This window comes from Anopheles gambiae, chromosome 2 (assembly GCF_943734735.2).
Source record: "Anopheles gambiae chromosome 2, idAnoGambNW_F1_1, whole genome shotgun sequence".
Classification (NCBI taxonomy): domain Eukaryota; kingdom Metazoa; phylum Arthropoda; class Insecta; order Diptera; family Culicidae; genus Anopheles; species Anopheles gambiae.
The window spans coordinates 31,642,577-31,664,091 of record NC_064601.1 but is presented as its reverse complement, the minus strand read 5'-3'; the positions used below and the strand labels follow the sequence as shown (position 1 = coordinate 31,664,091).

At 38.9% G+C, this 21,515-nt stretch overlaps 1 protein-coding gene across 2 annotated transcripts in view; it reads right to left on the bottom strand.

The window, feature by feature from the left end:
• Positions 1-480: 480 nt before the first annotated feature.
• Positions 481-21,515, bottom strand: part of LOC3290737 (headcase protein) — a 126,979-nt gene continuing 105,944 nt past the window's right edge. For both annotated transcript variants that reach the window (XM_061652505.1, XM_003436330.2), the window contains exon 7: positions 481-21,467. In XM_061652505.1, the coding sequence (XP_061508489.1) occupies positions 21,289-21,467 (179 nt within the window). In that variant the 3' untranslated portion in view covers positions 481-21,288. The remainder of the gene's footprint in view (positions 21,468-21,515) is intronic.

The following is a 21,515-nucleotide window of genomic DNA, read 5'->3' as shown; positions in this document are numbered from 1 at the left end:
GATGACGCCTAAAGCAATATTCTACTAAGCGAACGAGGAGCGCGACTGATCCTGTAGCTGACACTGAACGGGAAGAATGTAGAGAAGCTTATGTCTGTGGTTTCTTTTACGCTGATGTTCTAAGCGCTTAGAACAGATATCTCGGCGATACAGATATTCTCCGAGGAATTGCTTAAAGTACAATGCTACTAAAATCCATTTCATTTTTTATTTGTATGTTTGATATTTGAAGAAAGAAGCATCGTTTATACAATCGAATAAATTTACAATGGAACTTTTGTAATGCAAAATGAGGTATTTAAAACCTTTTTATATTTATATTTATTATAAAACGGAAGAGAAGAGAAGAACACTTCGAGATGTTTTATGAATATTGTAATGTTTAGGCAAATTCTCAATATTGTCGTTTACTTACCTAATCTTTCTGTGATTAGAATTTATTTGATTCAGTATAGTCATCAATCAATTAAAACAAAATCATTTAATTATTATTTTCCAGTGTTTTATTCATATAATCATCCTGCAAACCGAGAACTTGACATCGATAGGTAGCACACTGTGTGGCGCTTTTGTTAATTCTAACATTTTTTTATTCTTCTTATTTATGTATTTTCTTGTTGTTCTTTTTATTCCGAGCCATGTGCTTTATATTTTCTTCTTCTTTAAGTTGGTGTGGGTGCGTTTCTTTTTGCTGTCATTGTGTGTCATTTTAATTTAGTTCGGACACCAGGTTTGCTGTGCTGTTGCACTAGACTTGCATATTCACTAGGACCTTTCTTTAGTATGCTTAGTATGCTAATGATTCTGTTCCGGGTATATTTTAAGCAGTTACACTGAGTCTTACTCATATGACACCATAGAGAGCTCACACCTTTGCATTTGTCTGTTAGACACGTGCATTTCCAGTTGTTATTTGTTTTTTATTCGTACTCTGACTTTGACAGCATTTACCTGTGCAACTTTATTTCAAACCCACAGTGTGCAAAGATCTTCTTGCCATCACACCATCTTAACTAGTACTCAGTGGAAAATTGGATTTGCTTCAGAAGAAGTGTGGTTTTGCGCTTCTTACATGGCTGTTTTTTTGTGGTTTTTTAAGTTTAATTTTAGCATTAATAAGATTTTGTGTTGTCGTATATATCGTATATATTTTGTAGAATTAACATTCATGTGTTCCTCACTCGCCCTTCCAGGACCATCTTCCCTTTTTTGTCACACACACACACTCACACAAATATGTCTGTGTACTCTTGTTTTTGTCCCACATCACGCCCTTATACTCAATATAAAAAAAGCCTTCTTTGTTTGGTTAGTTCAAAGGACAAATAACATCCTACACATTGTTTCATTTTCTGTGTTTTTTCGTGTGACTCCATCCTCATGTATCTGTTCATCTTTCACCTTCGGCTTTCAGTCGGTTCCGATAGTTTGCTTGTATGCATACTTTAAAATAAGTAAAGTATTTGATAGTGGTAAAGAGGGGTATAAGAATTTATTATTTTCTTCATTCGTTTTCCTGCCACACTTGCACTTTTTGTCTCTCCTTTTACCATTTTACTTTCTGACTTGTTGCATGAGTTTGCTTCTTGTGAGGAAATAGATTTTGTATTTGTTTATGTTCTGTTATTGTGTTTGCTAATTATTTTACCTCATCACCGTTGCCGTATTATTATTATTATTAAAAAAAAACAAAGAAACATTTTCCTATGTTGTACACTTGTGTTTGGTTTTCACTTATTTCTTGTCGTGAGAGTTTTCTTTGTTTTTGAAATTTGTTTTCTGTTCCATTCTCAGTTTTGTTTCATTAACACACTTACATATGCACTTGCAATTTATTGGCAAACATATTCGGTTCAGTTACGTTGATCAATGTATGAAGGTGCGCATGGTGGTGCGCGTTAAACTATCAAATTTCACTCAGACTGGTACTTGCAACTAGCGAAACATTTAGAGAAAAAAAAATCGTAAGAAAAAAACGGAAAACGTTCCCTTGTTTCCCATAGCTAACTATTACCCACTGCTACGCCCTTGGCACGCATGTCTACAACACATACGTTACGCTCCAAGAAAATCCAATCCACACGTGATTGGAAGTTCAGTTGAGATTGGGATGATGACTCGAACCGAGAAAGTGTCTTCAGTGTCGAAATGTTTATGATAGAAGGGTGGTGATGATTGATGAGTGATGAGTTTTTACCAATAGTGACCAATTGTGATTAGCTTTAGAAACAAAAAACAGCACATAAATCAAACGCAATCAACAAAAACCAATGCAACCACTACATACCAACACAGTGAAGAAACGCTTCTTTCTTCCACTCTACCACACACCCACCCATCTTCTGCTCCCGCTGCTGGCCCTGCTTTATGTGTTCCCGCATTTGTTCACAATTTGTCAACAGTGAATAAACTTTGTCCTGTGCTTTTCTCCCATTCCCTGCCGTCTTCCTTGCTTGCAAACGACCATCTACCGTCCATATCTTCTCCCGCACCTAGTTGTACCGTTGGTTGAGTTTGTTTGTATTTCTGCTTCCATTTTTGGCCTGACTGCTACACCTCCTGACACTGTTCACTTAAAAAATCCACGTTTCACAACAAATTACACTGCACTCTAATATAGCATTCTTTAAACCTGCTTTCTCTCTCTCTCTCTCTCTCTCTCTTTACCGTCCACCAATACCGTAATACATAAACTGTTTCTCTCACTGTGAAACATAATGCTGCATAGGTTTTGTTTTGTGTAAGTGTGCGACATCTAATAAACCCTACCCACACACACTCATACACGCACAACGTCGAGATGTGTGATGCTGCATGCAGTTTTGTATCTTGCTTTCTTTTTGGTTTAAATATAATATATTGGTTTCCCACAGCGAAACTGTTTGTATGTTTGTGTGTATGTATGTGTGTGTGTGTGTGTGGGGAAAAGGAATGAGAAGCTCTCTATATAGCAAGCAAAAACAGATTGGGAGAGAAAAACATCGATAAATCTACTTAAATTCTTTTTTCCATGGTCAATTATATGTATGTTTGTTTGTATTAAGTGTTGCGTTTGTTTGTTTGTTTGTTTGTTTGTTTGTATGTTTGTTTCATTTTCTTAAATTATTCGAGACTGTGGTGTACGTACCAACAACTTTCACTCAAAAACCATACCGTTTGCCTTAGCAAACTCATCCATCTCTCTCTCTCTCTATGTCCATCGTTCTCTCCTTTGATGCTAATAGTAGTAGTTGTGGTAGTATTAGTAGTAGTAGTAGTATAAGTAGTTGTGTAGTGTAGTAGTTTTAAAACTCGATCTGCGCCTTCAAACCGGCTCAACATGTGTCTATTCGTTTAGCAAAAAGGTACAAAGTATTCTCCTTTTATTACATTTTCCTCCTCTCATTTAGTTGGCTGAATATCATTTCAACAGAAAACAAAACAAAACAAAAATACTAAAAACCATTCTTTCCTACTACACGGTGTGCCCCTTTGGTTGTGCCAAAATGTGGTTAATGAAAATGCAAACACAAACACTCTTAACGGAATCGTGCTCTAAATATAGCTTTACTCCTCTCAATAACTTTATGCTAGCGTGCGGAGGAGGAGCCCCAGCAGCTAGGGTTTAACGAACATAAATTGATAGTAGTAAATGAGCTATAACAAAACGCTAAATGTTCATGCTTAACACACGGGCGATAATAGGGATGACGGTTAAGTAAAACTCTGCTGAGAGTTTATCACTTGTTTCCACCACTTGTTCCCTGCTCATCCCTACTCACTCATGTATAAGCGCGTGTTCGTTTTAAGTGTTAGCGCGCATACTAAGCGCGCTTTCCAAGGTACGTGACGTGTGTGCGTAGGGAGAACGCTCTACAGCGAAATGAAGAGACAAACAAGGAGATTAAATATAATTCACTAAAACGTTTACTATTGGGGGGGTTTGCCTTCTGTTTACACGATACGACGACACAAACGAATGCCGTTTTTTTTACTAATACTACCAACTGCTGTCCTTCACCTGCCATTATGTGTGGTGTTCACCATGTATAGTAAAAGCATTCAGGTATGCTCGAATAAAGATTAATGTTTACTTACGTAGCTAGTGTAATACGCTCGCAAAGAGACAAGCGAAACGTCAAACAAAAGTTTCTAGAAAACGTGAGCTACGGGAAAAAAAAAATTAAAATTAAAAACAGTAACCGTTCTTGCTAAGCTGGTAAGGGGAAACGGCGAAGGTTGGAGGTTTTTCTTCTAAGGTTTATATATCTTCGCCTATGCAGCCACGTGCACAATAATTGTTCCCCGTCGCCCCGTTCGAGTGGGTAAGGAAATAAAGTGACGCATTAAAATTACACTTACAAACAAATCGTCAAATAACGCTTGAACCGTACACATAGACACACACACGGCTAGTTACATTTGTATCAAATAAACAACGTATGCAAAGAGATGCGCATGTTGATTGTGGTTTACAGAAAAAAAACGAATAGGAAACATAAGTTATGCTTATGCAAAGCTCTACATCCACAAACATACATGAAAAACATGCCGCAATCGCATCATTCCCTTACACTCTCAAGTCCGCGTTTAACCTTCTCGGCCACACTGGGGCCTCCTAGCCTTAAATTGTATAGTGTAGTTTACTTTCGGTAGTTTAAAGATTCGATTATATCTCGGTAATTAATAATAATCAATAGAATTAATAATTTGCGATAATGATAATAATTAGAATAATTAGTAAAGTAATAAAAAAACAATTTGTACTTTCAATCAAAGAATGATACACATTCCTTCATCTTTCTTCGCTCATCTCACGGGTTACCACTACCATCTCTTGCCCCCTCCTAAGCTGTCCTTTTTCTTCCGTTCCCATCTCCTCTTCGACACTTCTTGACTACTTCTACGCATCTACGCTTCCTCCGCCATGTATGTGACACGCTCGCCCATAGTATACACGTCTGAAATTCCGCGCGCTTCCATCGAATCGAACTACAAACAGTGTGAATTCTTACTGAACTTTACACTCAATTTGGAACTGTACTTGTTAAACCCAAGGGGACACATTTGTGTAAGAAACATGGAATCGTCCCTGAAGCAACATAAAATTCCACTTAAACAAACATCCAACTAGAACAAGGAAAAGGAAAACAGTGCGCGTCACTACTAGCCAGCGACAAATAAAACAAAATGGGATTTTAAGTTGGTGATGGGATTGATGTGTGTGCTGCCAGGATTTTGGGTGGGTGGTAGGGTAGAGTTATGTAATGGCAATGGCATGCATGAACGATGGTACAGTAAAAAACACAAAATAAACCTTTATGTATTCATTACGCACGTTCGTGTTTGTCATAACAGGAACATATTAGAATCATTTGTTTCGGTAAAATTCTTCCCACCAACATAAAACATGACTACCCCCCTTTCCCTACTCACGTCGACAAACTGACACTATGAAACATGCAACAACATTTAATAAAATTTTGATAAATCAATGACAGAAATAGAGGACAAACGTATAGGGACGGTATGTGATTCTGTGTGACTTGCCAGGGTTGTGTAATAATGCAACTCACATGCTCTCTGATATTTTGTTTTGTACACATCGTGAAGATTGTTGCGTTTTGTTCCTCGCTGCCCTTGCTTGATTATTTGTATTGATCTGTCAGCAACTGCATTTGTTTTGAATTGTTTTTCTTTTTTTTCTATACATAAATTAAACAATAAAACGATTAACAAAAATTTGCTAATGAGGTAATTCTGGTAGTTTCGTTTAATCGTTTTATTCTCCATCCGTTTGTGTACCCTGTGCATGCTATGTTTGTATGTTTAAAAAAACAAATCAAATTTTCGAAGAAAAATTAGATCAGCTTTACATGAACTGAAAATGGTATTGAAAATGGCAAAAGAAAATAAAAGAAATACAAAACTTTGGCATTACAATATAGTATCCGTTAGTGCAAATGTTACCAAAAATATTTCCTTGAAGATGTTCTTGTACTATCCACCTTGTGACTTTCCGTACTCTCCCGCTCCTTGCTTTCGAATAACAGTTTTTTTTTATTGTGTTGTGCGTTGCTTTTATCGAGAGCAACTCCATTTCGGAAGGCCATCGTTGGATGTTTTGTATTGTATTTTTTTACGCACGAAAAGTTCTGATCATCTGCCATTTATGCAGCAAATGTCAAAATCACTTCCGCGCGAAGGGAAATCCATACTGAATGCAACCCGAAGGGGATCGACTCTCTTTGAGAGCGCGTAATCGCCCGCGCATTCGTATCCAGATTATTATTCACAGTGACGAGCATGAGAAGTATGTTTTTGTTATACAATTACAATCACCACAAAATTTTGATGTGTGTTGTTTTTTTACGAATGATCATCTTAAATACTATGGGAGCAAAACGCACTACGAAAAAACCAACCACGAACACGAACAACAAACAGAAGAAACAAATCGTTTCTTAGTGCTTAATTTTTATCAAATAGGTACAGCTTTCTCTCATATATGTCTCACGTCTAGAACACTCACACAAACAAATATTAAAAAGAGTAATTATGTAGAACGTTCAAAAACGGACATGTGTAAGCCTAAACAAAACTTATCTGCAAGTAGCAGAGGTTTGACAGTTTGACAAACGTTCATACTAACGTTTGGAAAGGTTAATGTTAAGTACTAGTCTAAAATGACACATTAATTATGAAGAAAACATTAAATCTAAATTTTGAATTTTGAAACATTTTTGGATATCGGAATAATTTTAATTCTTAAGGATTCAAACTCTCACACAATTTTTTTTGTTGTAACCACTTAAACACGTTACAAAGATTTTTTTTTCTTATAAGATAAAAGGATCGAAGTTGCCGAAAATTACACGCCAATTATTAAAAAGGAATAAAAAGAATCGAATTGCCCACTGTTGGTTCGTTCGTGCCCATTGGTAGGTCCGCAGAGGTTTGCATCGGATTCACAGAGTGCAAGAGTTCCAGATTGAAATGAACGCGTTAGAGCACAAACAGCCCTACGCCCATTGGATCACAAACTGGGAAAAGATCACAACGAGTTGATGAGGAAAGGGAGAATTTGCTTTTATTCGATGATTATTAGCTTTGCTTGATGCGCCATCGAAACGGTCACAGAATTTGCGCGGAAATGAAACTTCTCCTAGTGAAGCATATGCATTCCTTGATCACAATATGAATTACAGAGAAGTAATTGCTCACAGAGAAGTAGTTGCTCACAGAGAAGTAGTTGCTCACAGAGAAGTAGTTGCTCACAGGGAAGTAGTTGCAGGAGGTTTGATTAGAAAGATTGATCACAAGAGATGGAGTTCCGAAAAGGGTTTGTTTTAAAATCCCACCGTGGAAAAGGAAGGATCGATCACGCATTCTGTGTTATTATCACACTCTTACAATCACTGCTTCGGTTACGGGATCACTGGGGTGGATTTTCTTGGAAATGAATCACACAATACACGACGACGTGCGCGCTGTTGCTATGCACGAAATTTTGATTTTGTTTGCCGCTTCAGAAGCAAGCATATATCCTTTTAAGGAAGTGTTGTTTTGTTGGTTATTTTTTTGGTATTCCGAAACCCGATCACACACTGTTATGTCATCACATCGATTAATGCTTTGCTTCAAAGCTCTCCCCTGCACCAGGGGTAGAGATATTGAAATTGATCAATGCCTTTCAAAAGCACTTGTTGTAGTGGGCACCTCAGCAGCTTGAGCACAAGTGCAATCGGCACTATCGCTCTGCAAATCTGCAAGGAAACTAACGCAAGTAAAGCATTTGAAAGGATCATTGATCGATCATCACAACTGTGCTTTGCTTAGCTTTTTTGTTGTTGTTGGTGGTTTAAATTTACATCCAATTTTGGATAATCACAACGATTGATAGTGTGTGCTATCGGGGTGGTGGTGCTTGTTTAGATTCGCTCGGAAGATGGCGACATTGCGTCACAGTTGGTACATTTCTCACAACTCTACAGAAATTCGAAGCAAGTGCGAGGAGGTGGTGGTACGAGAATGCCACATTTGACATATTTTTGGTAACTTTTGCCTTACACATACAGATGGTTTTTGCCCTTTATGATGCAGCTGTTTTGAAGGAGTAACACACGAACATAGTTAGGATAGTACAATAATCATTAGAAAATAAAACCAAATTGTAAAAAAAAAGCTGTTCTAGGAGAGGTCCATTGAATTCATGTGCTGAAGGAAGGTTCGATGCAAGCGTTCTGCGAAACAATCTTTAGACATCTTTACGCTCATTCGTCCATTAGTGGTACAGGATGTGTGTGTGTGTGTTGATTGTAGTAAAAATATGGATTATTTTTAGTATAAGTTTGCAATGATGGATACTCCGCCCGCCACTGGGCAAATGATTTTGTTCATTGCTTTGCGTTGCAATTATTAGTAGTATCAAGCTATCGCAAGCTATCGAAACGTATTGCTAGTTATACTCCACACTTTACATGTAAACGTAAACTTCCATATAAACACATAATGATTTGTTATAGTGGAGAGGTGGTAATTGAACATGTAAAAATGCGTTGCAATCGAGAGCAGGAGAACGGGTAAAAGTAGTTCGCTTCTGCTCTGCGTGCTGAATATTAAACGATGCAGTTTACCAACACATATATAACTTCTTTTTTTGGGTTTTTTTTCTTATTTTTTTAATGACTTAAATATGTATAGCATGCGTGTGTATCGACGACGTGTCGTTTAGGTTTAGTGATAAGGTGCATTCGGACTAAGATCTACGAATAAAAAAAATGGTACTACAATTGAATACATGTGCTAGTGTTTGTAGGAATATTTGTTCGTGCCTTTTTCAACCTTCCCAAAGAGGGGAACTTTCGCCCTCTTCGCCTATGCCTAACCGCTAACTTCTAGGTACGTGTGGTTGTGTGTATTTAAACATCTCGCTATCCTATTCTTAAACAAACGAAAATGGAGTAAAAACAAACGAAAACTAATCATGTACACATCTATAACATATCTTAAATCTAGAGAAAAACGTTTCTCCCAAAACGTCAGATGCTGTATAAATTATGGCATACAACAGTGGTGGTTATGGATAAATATTGTTGATTTAATTGAAGTAAAATTTTGTTTAGGAAACGGATCAGTCCCCCAACACGGAGGACACACAGTGCATACCAGAGGCTAACATAAGTGGCAACATGAAATGGTTTTACTCAAAAAAAAATGCCAACAGAAAACACCAATAAAGAAATACCTTCAGGGCAAGTGATGACCAGTCGCAAACTTAAAAACATGTGTGAGTGCTGAACTTTCGTGTGTGTGTAACTTAGTAGCGAATATGTGGTTCATATGCGGTGATCATGATCTTAATGACGGATGAATAATGATAAAGAAAATTATCATCTACCAACGAGGGTGATGATGTGATCGTGATGATGATGAAGATTGTGATGATGATGATTATATGAACAGGATGTAATGTTATGATCTCTCTATTGATTTTTGTTGCGTGTTGTTGACAGACGTGCCCACGCTCACTACCTATAATCTCACTCTCCAGTTGTGCTTTTGCTGTGTCACTTCTTCCGTACACAGTGTTGTGTATAAATGTTATTGTTACTACCCTTTGCCAAAAACTATCTTCATTTTATACATTCGTATCATGCAATGATGAAATTCAAAGATTCGAAAAACGAAAACTTATTAAATTCGTTCCTTTCACATATATTTTTTTTTCGTTGCCTCATAAAAAAACAAAAACGAAGGACTTCATATATTGCTTTCCAAAACACACTTATTACAAAACATTGCAACGCTTGGAACTGTCCAGTCTTTCGCTGATTACGTCTTTTGTTTCACAATTTTCATCTATTTTCCTGCTATTTCTCTGTGTGTTTTGAACTAATTACATCATTTATTGCATTTATGTTTGTCTGGTAGTTATTCAATAGTTACGCACTGCAACTTTGGAGCGTTGTGGTTCTATACTCATGCGCCACAGTGGTTTCACCCTGAAATATTCACCTGATTGGTATTGGTTTGATTGATTACTTGTTTTTATCATATACTACTCAAACCGTTCTGTGTTATTTAGCAATAGTACAAGATTCCTGATTTTTTTCTTCTATTTAATTATGTAGCTCCATATCCCGCCACACCTCCACAATGAGAATGTAAAGGCGGATGAGGGGGGGTGTGCTTTGTTAGTTTGACCCAAACAGGCCTATTCCTACATGCTATGGTATTTTGAATGTCACATAGATTTCTAATGGTACATACATTTGTTAGCAATTTGTGTCTATAGTATATGGTATTTATTATCAATAAATATTTTCAAATCACTTTCGTCTGCGCTTCCCTCGCTCTCAGCAGAAATGCATACCACAACACATACGCCCCCCGTTTGCTCGCTCTCTTCGCTGTACCTATTTTGATGATTACCTTTTATCATATTTTGTTGTCACATTGGTTGAAGTCCTTTCGTTACTTCTAATACCTAGCAGTATTTGTTTCAAGTCTCTTTGCCTCAGTTCTTTGCCATACCGATTAGATTTAGGGGAGGATAAGTAAATGCTCCACTTAGTGTGTTAATTTTGTAGGTAGTATTGGTATTTGTGTGTATGTGTGTTTGTATATTTGTCGTTTCGCAACTTTTAACATTGTTGAGTGTTTTTGCATTCCCTTATAATTTGATCGGTTTTGAAATGTGTGCATTTGAAGTAGATTTTCCATTCTGCCAATATAAAGTGTACTCAACGACATGAGCTTGATTCTGATTACTGTTTGAACAGTGAACAGATCGTGTATTTAGTGTGTATTTCTGTCTAATTTGTCGGTATGTGTCATGGGGTATTAGTGAAAGACGAAAACTCTACTGACATTTATCAAATTCAATGTATATATTTTAGTTAAACTACTATCAGCAGCTGGTTGGATTTTGGAGTGAAGAAAATAGAGAATGTCACTCGAAAGTGTTGATCACATCATCACACTAATAAAGACGTTCGCCCCTCAATGTTTCGCACTCGTGATCAGTGGGGCGGTGTGAATCAAAATAGTGTTGCTATTCTTTTAATCAATATCTCTTTCACGTGCCACTATTTAAAAACGACAAGCTTAGAACATGTTATTAGTCTGCAAAGTATATATCACCTTTTCGCTTGCTTAATGTCGGGATTGGGGGAGTTTTTTTCATCACACGTGAAAATCTGTCTTAATTTGGATTCTCATCTTTTCCTACTGAAAAGATTTATTCTAACGGATCTCATAATATTAAGTCTTTTTGACGAACACTTCATCGATTAGCAAGTAAAATGAAAATGATTAGTGTTCGATGCATTTTTGCTCTGGGTTGCCATACTAGTCGAATACATTTACATCATTAGTCCACATTCATGGGTGAGGGGGTGAAAAAGGATCCAGTCTTCTGTATTTCCGTTGTTGTTCCTACATATTTTTTTTTTGTTCAATGCTATACCGAATTTCGTGTTGTAGTACGCGTGTCTGTCTAAATTTCTCGATTGATTTACCTTTGCAATGATTCATCCATATCTATTACTGCATTTTAAGTATTTTTTACGATTTGAATTTTTCGTTACGTTTTTTTTTCTTCTCTTCTATATCGCGCGTTTGCTTTAATCAATTGCATCTTCACTATTGGGTGCTGAGAAAAGTTTCGCATCCAAAACGAACCGCATCGTGTCCGCTTCTCCGGACGTTTTGCATTGGAATCCCTTTCTAAATTGTATATTTCATTTAATTACACACCTCCTTACAATAGAAAAGCATTCGCACACAAAAGTTCCTTACACAAGCATATATGGATGTGAACTTCCGATCGAGGGAGTACAATTAGTAGAGGGGGATCGAACAGGGCAGGATAATCAAAATGCACTTAAACAGTACAACAATGTGAGACGGACCAGGAGACAAACAAAGAGGTACATAATATTTATACTTAGTTTTAGGTATGCGTTTTGTTTGGAAGCATTCATGTTCCAAGGAGGGCATTTCTCTGCTGGTATGCTCCAACAGCATTGGAAAGTGTAATTTGAGAGATTGATGCGCATTATTGTAGGAAGTAGAAGCAGATTTTCACTCAATTTGGTCCGCTTACCAGCTCTATGTTTCGCACACACACACACACGCTTCACCTTCGTCATTCAATCTTGCGCCATATTACTTGTGCATGTTGCTTGCTTGTCGACAGTATCAGTCGTTCATCAATGCACTTTACTCAACCATTGGACCATAGGTAATCGTGTTTTACCTTCATTTTTTTTTAAATGCAAAACGGTACATAGAAGAGAGGTTTGTTGATTGAGAGTTCAGTAAGTAAAGTAATTATTATTACAAGCATTTTTGGATAGGAATGAAGGAATGAAAGAGATGCATCAATTTAGTTTCTGTGTAATAGGGGCGTAATTTTGCTCATCTGCGTAATTTTGCTTCTCCTAATTTGAAACACATTTCGACAAAAGTTTCGCACCTTAATCAAAGAGCGAAGGAGTGTTTTTGTTAGCGTTGAAAACGGGATTATTGCAAAACATTGTTGCATGTGATGTTTTCGTATCTCTAAAATTGAATATCAATTATTCTAGCGATAATATTTATTATACCTGTTCGTTTCTCATCATCATCACACCACGTCAAATCGTCACGTCAAAAAATGGCAGTAGTTTAAGATTTTGCTTTGACTTTTTGCGCGTTTGGGTTGGTATTGCGTTCTATTCGACCGTCCGGAAATATCCTTCAGTGTATCTCTATCACACCCATCATCAAAACAAGATCATGATCGCTTATAGCTACACACCAACGAACGTTCGAACATAATCAGCACACATTTCAGCACACTGTGTAGCAGCGTACTGGTTTTTCGAACTCTGGTATACCACCACACGTGCGAGTCCTTTTGTTTTGCAGAAGAACCTTAAGTATCACAATTTAAATAATAACGCACATCACACGCCTCACAGAATTGATTCCATAAAGTAGTTTTAGGAAGGTCGTGAGATTTACTTTGTTTTATGTTCACCTCCTCCACCACCCACTACGATCAAGTTGAGTCCTGATGTATGATTTTAGAAGCTTTATGAACCCTTAATGGCTTGGGCAGAGAGGTTTGCTTCACCAATTTTACGCATTTATTTTCCCCCTTTACATTTCTCTCCGAATAAAAATGCCGATTAGAACATTGAATCATTGCCGTTGTTGAACAAAGGAGTGTGTTTTGTTGAAATAGATATTTTTTAATTACCTCCGGTTAATTTTAACGGTGCGCGGCGTATGTTTCTGAAGCGATTAGTTTTCAATATATCTCTCCTCCAGTCGACATAAACTAGTGATCAATAACCAATCTCCTCGCAGGAAATGTATACCTTGAACTGCTGCTTGAGGTAATGGATACATCCCCATTTAAAAAAACAAAACGTCACACATCATTCCTCATTACTCTAGTGGTAAAACTGATTGTGCGAAATAATTTTACATAGTTCAAAAACAAATGGCATCTGTACCAAAACCGAAAAATAGTTTAAACGGGGAGTGCATATTCCCCTTCTTCTATTAACGAGAGCAAAAAACAAAAGCACAATGGACTAAGAACAAATAGTGCTAGTTTATATTTGATTTAATTTGTACTTCAAGCATGTATGTGTGTGTCTGTCTTATTAGTTTCACTTGCATTTTGTTTCTCTCTATCATGCAAAAACTGATTTCCTTCTACTCGGCTCACTCTTCTTCCGTGGCAGAGAGGAGAGCAAATACAGAGCAAAATACAAAACAATAGCAACATACATGCAACTATGCGCAAAGATGCTTTTTGCTTCATACCCCCCTACAAAAGACCAGCTAACTTCCAAAACATTGACCCGTTAGCTCCAAACACGCACGGTGGTGTGCGTTGTTCTTTGTCTTTCATTTTCGGTGTTGTTACCGTCCGTGGAGAGTAAACGGAAATGCCAAAAAACGCCCTTGGATAACGGAAAACATATTTCTTCTAGCAAAAAGCTGAGTGACTCAACTCTTTCCGACCGCTCCTCCCCTACTACGCATGTTTGTACACATATTACTCTATCGAAAGCAAATTTATCGAAAAAAAATGCACAAACAATCGTAAGAATACGCGATATTTTGTCCGGTATACTGCTAAAAACAAAATCCTTTCGTAAACGACGCGCTCGTCGTTCCGCATAGCAGATCTCATATATAGGGAGAGGTTCTCACAATTTACTAATATTACCTGAGCTATGTTTGTATTTTCCTTCCTGTTCAACAACTATTGCCCTAGCGGGTTTTGTAAATGGTGTTGAATTATTTTTTTTATTTTTGTTGCCGAAGCATATAATGGCGCAGCAGATAGATTTTGTTGTCATAGAAAAGAAATCTTTCCTCAAAATACCACACAGAAACACACGCAACTCGAGTTCAAGTGTTGAGAGCGTGTGAGGCGCGCGCACTGTCCATTTGCTTTCGGAGTGAGTGTATTATGATTTCAGTTGCAAAAGAATGTATAACATTTTTTCTTATCAGTGTTTGTTGCGTGGAGTGTTCTTTTATCCTTTAAACAACTCCCTATGGTCTGCACTTCGTCGAACTATTTACTCGTGTAGATTTGCTTCGTCTTGAGGTATATTGGTGGCATGTTTGTTTGTTTTTATTTTGTTTTGTTTCGTTTTTGTTTGTAAATTGGTTGTTGTTTTCTTCATGCAAGCAAAACTTCCTACAAGCAGGCTAGAGGTTTTAATCGGCTTCATATGTTGCAATGTATGCGCTAGAACCAGGAGTAAAGGGTTCTGTGTGTTTTTTTGTTTTGTTTTTGCTTCGTTTGTTTTAGTTCGGCTGTATTGCTACAATCACCCACTTTTAGTTTGTACAAAATTTGAGGTTCAATGTGTTTTTCATGTTCAGTTTGTTGATTTACTCTTCCCCTTCTCTGACGGTATTCAGCGGTTATTGGTAAGTTGGGGCTTCGTACGTTACATATAACTACTACTTTAAATTTTTCTAAACGGCTTACACTTCAGAAAGAAAACGAGTCAATTCTGGGGTTCAATTTTTGACTAGTGTATGATCATTCGATTCGAAGCATGATGGAAGTATATCCAATGCTGCATTGCTTCTTTTCGAATCAAATGTACAAACCGCGCATCGCAAACAACACACGAGACACGCGCGCCCCGCGTGCTAATATTCGTGATTAAGCCTTTCATAGTCCCTCCGCTGCCTCCACTGTCATTGTTATGCAGCGTAGGGGGGGAAGGGGAAACAAAGTTACAAAACCTATGACTGTGATTCAATCAAATCTCGTCTTCCAATATATGGTTAGCACTAAACAAAACACTGAAGTAGTAACGAAAACTATATTAAACTAAAACGACCCACACACAGATCGTGCCACCGGCGTGTCGCATATCTATCTATGGTTTACTAATTAATTGAAAATATGAGATGAAAAATAACAGAAACAGCATTCGTAAAAAGACAGTATGCAACATCACACACCGTAAACTGGGATTTGTTTCTACACTTTAGGATAGATTTTCTAGTAAATGTATTAAGTGTGTATTAGTATGCTCTGCGCTTATGTTGTATTTACCGGAACTAGCATCTACATGCAGAGAATTGGTGCGAACGTTTCATTCAGACACACGCCCGCCCAATGATTATATGCACTTCCGATCAATACTGCGAGGATACGACAAGAAAGCGAAACTTAAGGTTCGAGACAAACTAGTCAAACAGTTATGAAGTATGTAATCATTCCATCTTTTTTTATATAGATAACGTGTCTTAATTGTATCTGCTTCTTACTAGAAGCAAAAACACCCTCCCTATTGTGCCCATTCGCCTTCAGTGGGTCGGTCGAGCAGCCGTATTTGTACGTGTTGCCATCAGATGATCTGAGTTGTAGTAAGAAAAGCGATCCCTCTAGTAGTAATATGTTCACCACATTTTACACACGAATTTCGTGCGATTTGCGCATGTAAAGCGAGGGAAATTCGCTTTGTTTTTTGTTTATATTCATTATTTAAAACATTTTAAAACATAAAATTAACACATTTGATATTAATTTATGCATTCTAGCTGCGTGCAGCCCGACCCACTGAATACGCGGCACATATGGGTGTGATTCTTACGGTGGCAATGAGTGAACGGCTGACACTACCTCTTCATAGCGCCTCCCCGAACACAATTTGCCACTGCACGACGAGAGAGCATGATTTAGAGCTAATTTAACTACATATACCACAACACCGTTCCGTCGGACGAGCGGTGGTAGGTAAGATGAATGGTTGTTGGGGCTGTGTGCTTTGTTCCTGTGATTTCATTTAAGTTTAATTAGACACGATGCAAAAAGGAATTATTTCTCTTACTTTAGTTAATCCTGGTACTTTTGTTTTAATTTTTTTCTTGCATTAAGAAACTATGCTTTTAACGTACTTAACAAGGATATGTTCCAACAAATCGCTTTCGACCGAATCAATAGAATAGTGCACGCGCGTTTGGCAGAAAAGCTTCACTAGGGTGAAACTTGCGCTGAAATCGCCTATTCTATTCCACTTACATTCTAGGTCCTTGTTAAACAACCAAGACTTGTGTGTCTGCTTAGAATCAATTCGCCTCAGCAATTCTAAACGTTATTTACAGGCAAATTTGAAACAGAACCAAAACAGGAAACTATGTGGAAGAACTTAACTCTCCGTTATTGTTATAGCCGTTTAACAAAAGCCCAGGCAAAAAAAATACTGATCGCATGAACCTTCTTTATAGCTGTTTGTTAGACTTACGCATTCACCCATACCTTTACACACTTTGGTACTATGTAACATCCAAATTTTGTTTTCGCTTCGTGGAGGGGGGGTCAATTGAAACTGAATTTTGAAACATCCAATTAGTGCTCGGAAAAATGTTAAGGGACTGATGACAGTTTTCGTGTTTCCAGTCGGCATTTTTTATTCGTTCGAGAAATTTAAAGTTAGATCGTCTAATCTAAAGCGTGGGGTTTTACACTATCGTACATTCAAAACAAACAGAAAGTGTCATACAATGACAAACTATCGTGACGCATCTGAAATTTATATTTGTTGTAGAGCATGATGTAAGTAAGTGAGGTGAAGGTGATAGTACTCTTATGCTTAGGTAAATTACGAGTCTAAAACTGATCGCTTTATCACTATAAATTCCTATTCTTTTCGAAAGTTGTACAAAACAATGTTATGTATGATTGTTGCCAAATAGATCTCAATGTAATGTTAACTGCCTTCTTGGCTGATGATGATAGAGCAACTACAAGCCAATCTATTTTGAAGAGAGAGAGAGATTGTAAACGGGATATTATTACACGGGGATCAATCAGTCCTTTCGATTCGCTGCGTATTTCATTGGGCTTTTATATTTCTTTTATTTTTGGCATTTTTTCCGAGCATTTTCCGAGTTGGCCACAAATAGGGCCTAATTTTGATTTTACGATCTAATCCAATTTTTTATTCCGCATCCGCCTTCTAACAATCATTATTGACGACACACAGTACCACAATGTATGTTATTTTTCTTGTATATATTCCCATCCCAAAATATCTCAAAAAACGCAAGTAAACCAGGTTCGTCCATTCATCTCCAACTATTCCACTCATCCCCAACCCATCTACACACGTCTGGTTTGCCGTCAAAAAAGAACAACACAAAAAAATACCAAGTTTTAAAAACTCGCCTCTAAAATGCATCGAAAAAGGAACATCGTCCAAACGTAATCACCGCTAAAAGGTCATAGCATTCGATCACTGGTGGGACACACCGGCCCGAGATTCCGGGCGAGATTGTCTGAATCCACCATCGTCATATCGGTTTTCCTTACTATCAAAAATGTACACCAGTGTAGTGTGCTCACACCACACCACACACCGTCCCTGACCTCTGATTATTTTCCCTTGATCACAAGATGCTTATTTTTTGTCATTTGATGCCGTAAGTTCGTCCAAACCCATCCCCCAAATTTTCGCTTTGATTTTTGTTTTTAATTCTATGGCGTTTCAGTTCGATCTCTCGCACACATACACAATTACACATAGCCGATGTGTCTTACTATCAAAGGAAGAGATGAAAATGGTTCCACGTACAACACAAAACGGTAAGTAAGCAATGCAAAATGCAAAACCCACACAAACATTCTCACACACATATTAAATTGCCACAACTACTGGCGACTCCATTCACACCCTAGCCGTTCGGGGAGCTACACCTCTCAGCAGTAGCTCTCTCGTGGCTCGCGAATCACACAAACAAGGGAAATTTCTCTTGCGAGGAAACTTTCCGAGCGCTTTCATACATATTGCTTTCTAATCGTGCACTGAATTCGTACGCTATTTACAAGTAAAAATGTACTCCAATCGATAAGAATGTTATATTACGCCTGGTTCACCACTACGGTTCACTCTCTCTAAGGGTGAGAATAATACTCCTAAACGTTACCTTATCCACTACGCCTTACACGCTAAAGCATTTCGCTTCAGCACACGGAGGACACGTTACTACGCACTCAAGACAAGGAGTGGTTTTGGTGTGTTGTGCTGAAGCGTAATGTTAACCTGACATTTTAGTTTCGTTTTTAAACTTATTGCTAAACCGTTCATTGCTTTTCATCGTCCATTTGTTTCCCTCTTTAACAAACACTACGGCATGCAGTGTTCTTCCTGGCGGCGCCAGGGCGGGGGTACAATATGTACAAGCGCCTTGAGAGGAGAAACAACCGCTCCCGAGGTACGCTATACACATTCACACAGTTTGACGGTATATGGTATTATTAGTAATTACACGTAGCTCTTCTCTCACCGTCTTTCTTCGCCGCAATGAGTTACCACCCTTCAATGATTGTGTGCATTTGTCGAAACGCAATTCCTAACCTCGTCGTGTAGACCAACAGAAAAAAGTCCGACACACTTCTGGTAGGTGCGCTTGTGTGGTGCGTGGCTTACTAAGAAAGCTTGCCGTTTTCCCTCGCACCACCGCAACACCGTAGCCGAGAAGCCTGTCGGACGAGATATATAGTCCCTGAGGTTACGAAGTACATAAAACTAAAAACAATAAAAAACGTTGTTTTGGTTTTCCCTTAGTTTTCACGATTGTATTGCTAACATGTTGCGAGCGAGAACAAGCAATACAATTTTAATCCTAAAACCTTTTTTTCTGTTTGCTTACGCTAAATGTATATTGTGTGTGTGCAGCGGTGGTAGATGTCGCTTAAAAGTACTGTTACAATACACATAAACATTTAGATTTGCTTATGCATTTTTTTACGGAACCTAACTGTTAGCCACTGTTTGTTCGGTTTACTTATCGATAACCGGAGGAGTTACATGATGATTTACACCTTTTACATCTTACGACTAAAAACGATCAATTTGCGAGATAGTTGTTGAGATGATAAATGCTTACAAACTAAAGGAAGAAACGATATTGTGGGAAACAATATTACTTTAACTTTTCGTTTGCTTTTCTCTCTTAACCATCTACTATAATAGGATAACTATGTAATATATGGTATATAAACATGGTGAACGACGACTTTCGTTTGAGATAAGTTGTACTAAGTAAACAAAAAAGTGTAAATAGTTTTTTTTTTCAACAACAGAATTACACGTCTCCAAAAAGAACTATCGAAAAAATAATTAAAAAAATAAACAAACAAAAAAATTAAACAATCTAACGAACAACTCTAGGCGATTCTTTACTATATTGAAGAATGGAAAGAAGATACTTTGAAACAAAAACCATAAAATAGAACTAAATAACAAAAATTGCTCTATGAATGAATTTCACCTTCGCATTCGCAAAAATTCAAGCAAAAAACTGGACAGACAGCAAACAATAAAAAGGAGACCAGTCAAAAGAAACAAAAAACAAATTGTCTAATTAAATATACTGAGATAGTTCATGACATCTTCCGAACCCGCGGGCAGGAAAGAATTGGTGGACACTTCAGTGTTTTCTCCCGGTCGCGCGTTCGATTCCAAACCCTTGGCGACGATGTTGCCGGCCTCGCTGTTGCTGGTGCTGCCGCTCGGGACGGTGGTAGTGGAGCAAGCGGACCCGCCCATACGTAGCGATCGTAGGACACTGATATTGCTACCACTGTTCGCTGCACTATCGACAGCGTTCGACCATGGTCCCGGTGTCCAGAGAGAACTAAGCTTTGGTGTAGTGTCGATCGCATCACCCGTACCACCGGGCAGTCTACCAGCAATTTTCGATTCGTCTGCTCGCAAGAATTGAGATCCAATCGCATACGGATCTCGGGCAGCGGACGGAACATCGGATCGCCAAGCATTTGGACCACCATTTGGTACGGCATCACCACCCCGCTGCTGCTGCTGCTCGCAGCCTGTCAAGCCACCGATCATGCTGGCGGCTGCTGCTGCCGCTGACGAAGGTTCCGGTGCCGACCAGATAGACTCTAATGGCTCCAGACTTTGCTGAGGGCCACTGACCAGCCCGAGCTTACTTTCCCAAATATTCGTACTAAGATTGCCGGTTGAAAAGATGAAGGAGGAGGATGAGGGGGAGGTAGTTTTGGGAAGGAGTGCGTGATCATTATTCTGCTTGGGTGTGATGGAGGGTGGCAGTAGTGATGGCTGCATTTGTAACGGCACCATCGTTGACGGTGTCACACTGGCAGTGGATGTTGTCCAGGGCGTGTACAATTCTTTACTTAAGCTAGCATACAACGCGTTCGAGGTAGGGTTTGTTGTAACTGCACTAGAAAGAACCGATTGCGGTTTTAGAGATGCTGCTGCTGCTCCTGCTACTGCTGCTGGCAGTGTCACTAGCGCAGATGGCACCGTTGCTACCGACGGTGAGGGAGGCGGTGCCGGACCCCACAGTGATTTGTTGCCCCAGATGATGCTGGACATTGCCGAGTTATTGGCGCAATCAAGTTTCGGTAACGTACCTGTCGGTTTGCAGTTTGGCTGTGGTTGGTGCGAATTCATCTGTATGTTGCTGTTGTTGTTGTTGCTGAGGTTGGTGGCAGCGGCCCGGCCACTGCCGACGTTGGAATCACCACAGTAAGAAGTCGAAACGCCCGAATCGTTGCTCGTGCAGCTGATGTTGCTGATGGTGCTGCTGTTGCTGAGATGGCGCAGCTCCTGGATGAACGAGCTCATCGCGGCAGAGTCCGCGGATGCCTTGTCAGCAAGGGCGCTCGTCGACGCAGAGCACGAGGCGGACGATCCGCTGAACGGTGACTGTTGCTCCTGGCGCCCGGTCGCGTCCGCCAGCGAGCCACTGTTCACACTCGACTTCGGCGATTCCAACGTGGCCTCATGTTATGGCCACTGCTGGAAGTACTGCATGGGCTGCTTGGTGTAGCAGTAGGACAGCGGCTTCACGAAGTGGTTGTCCTGCGCCGAACAGTACGGACACGACACGCTGTGGCTGTAGTCGCTGTAGAAGTTCAGCCGCTGGTGCGGCGACAGCATCAGTTTGAAGCAGTTGTTGCACTGTTGGGAAAGAGAGAGAAAGACACGCAAATGCAAATTGTCAATCGT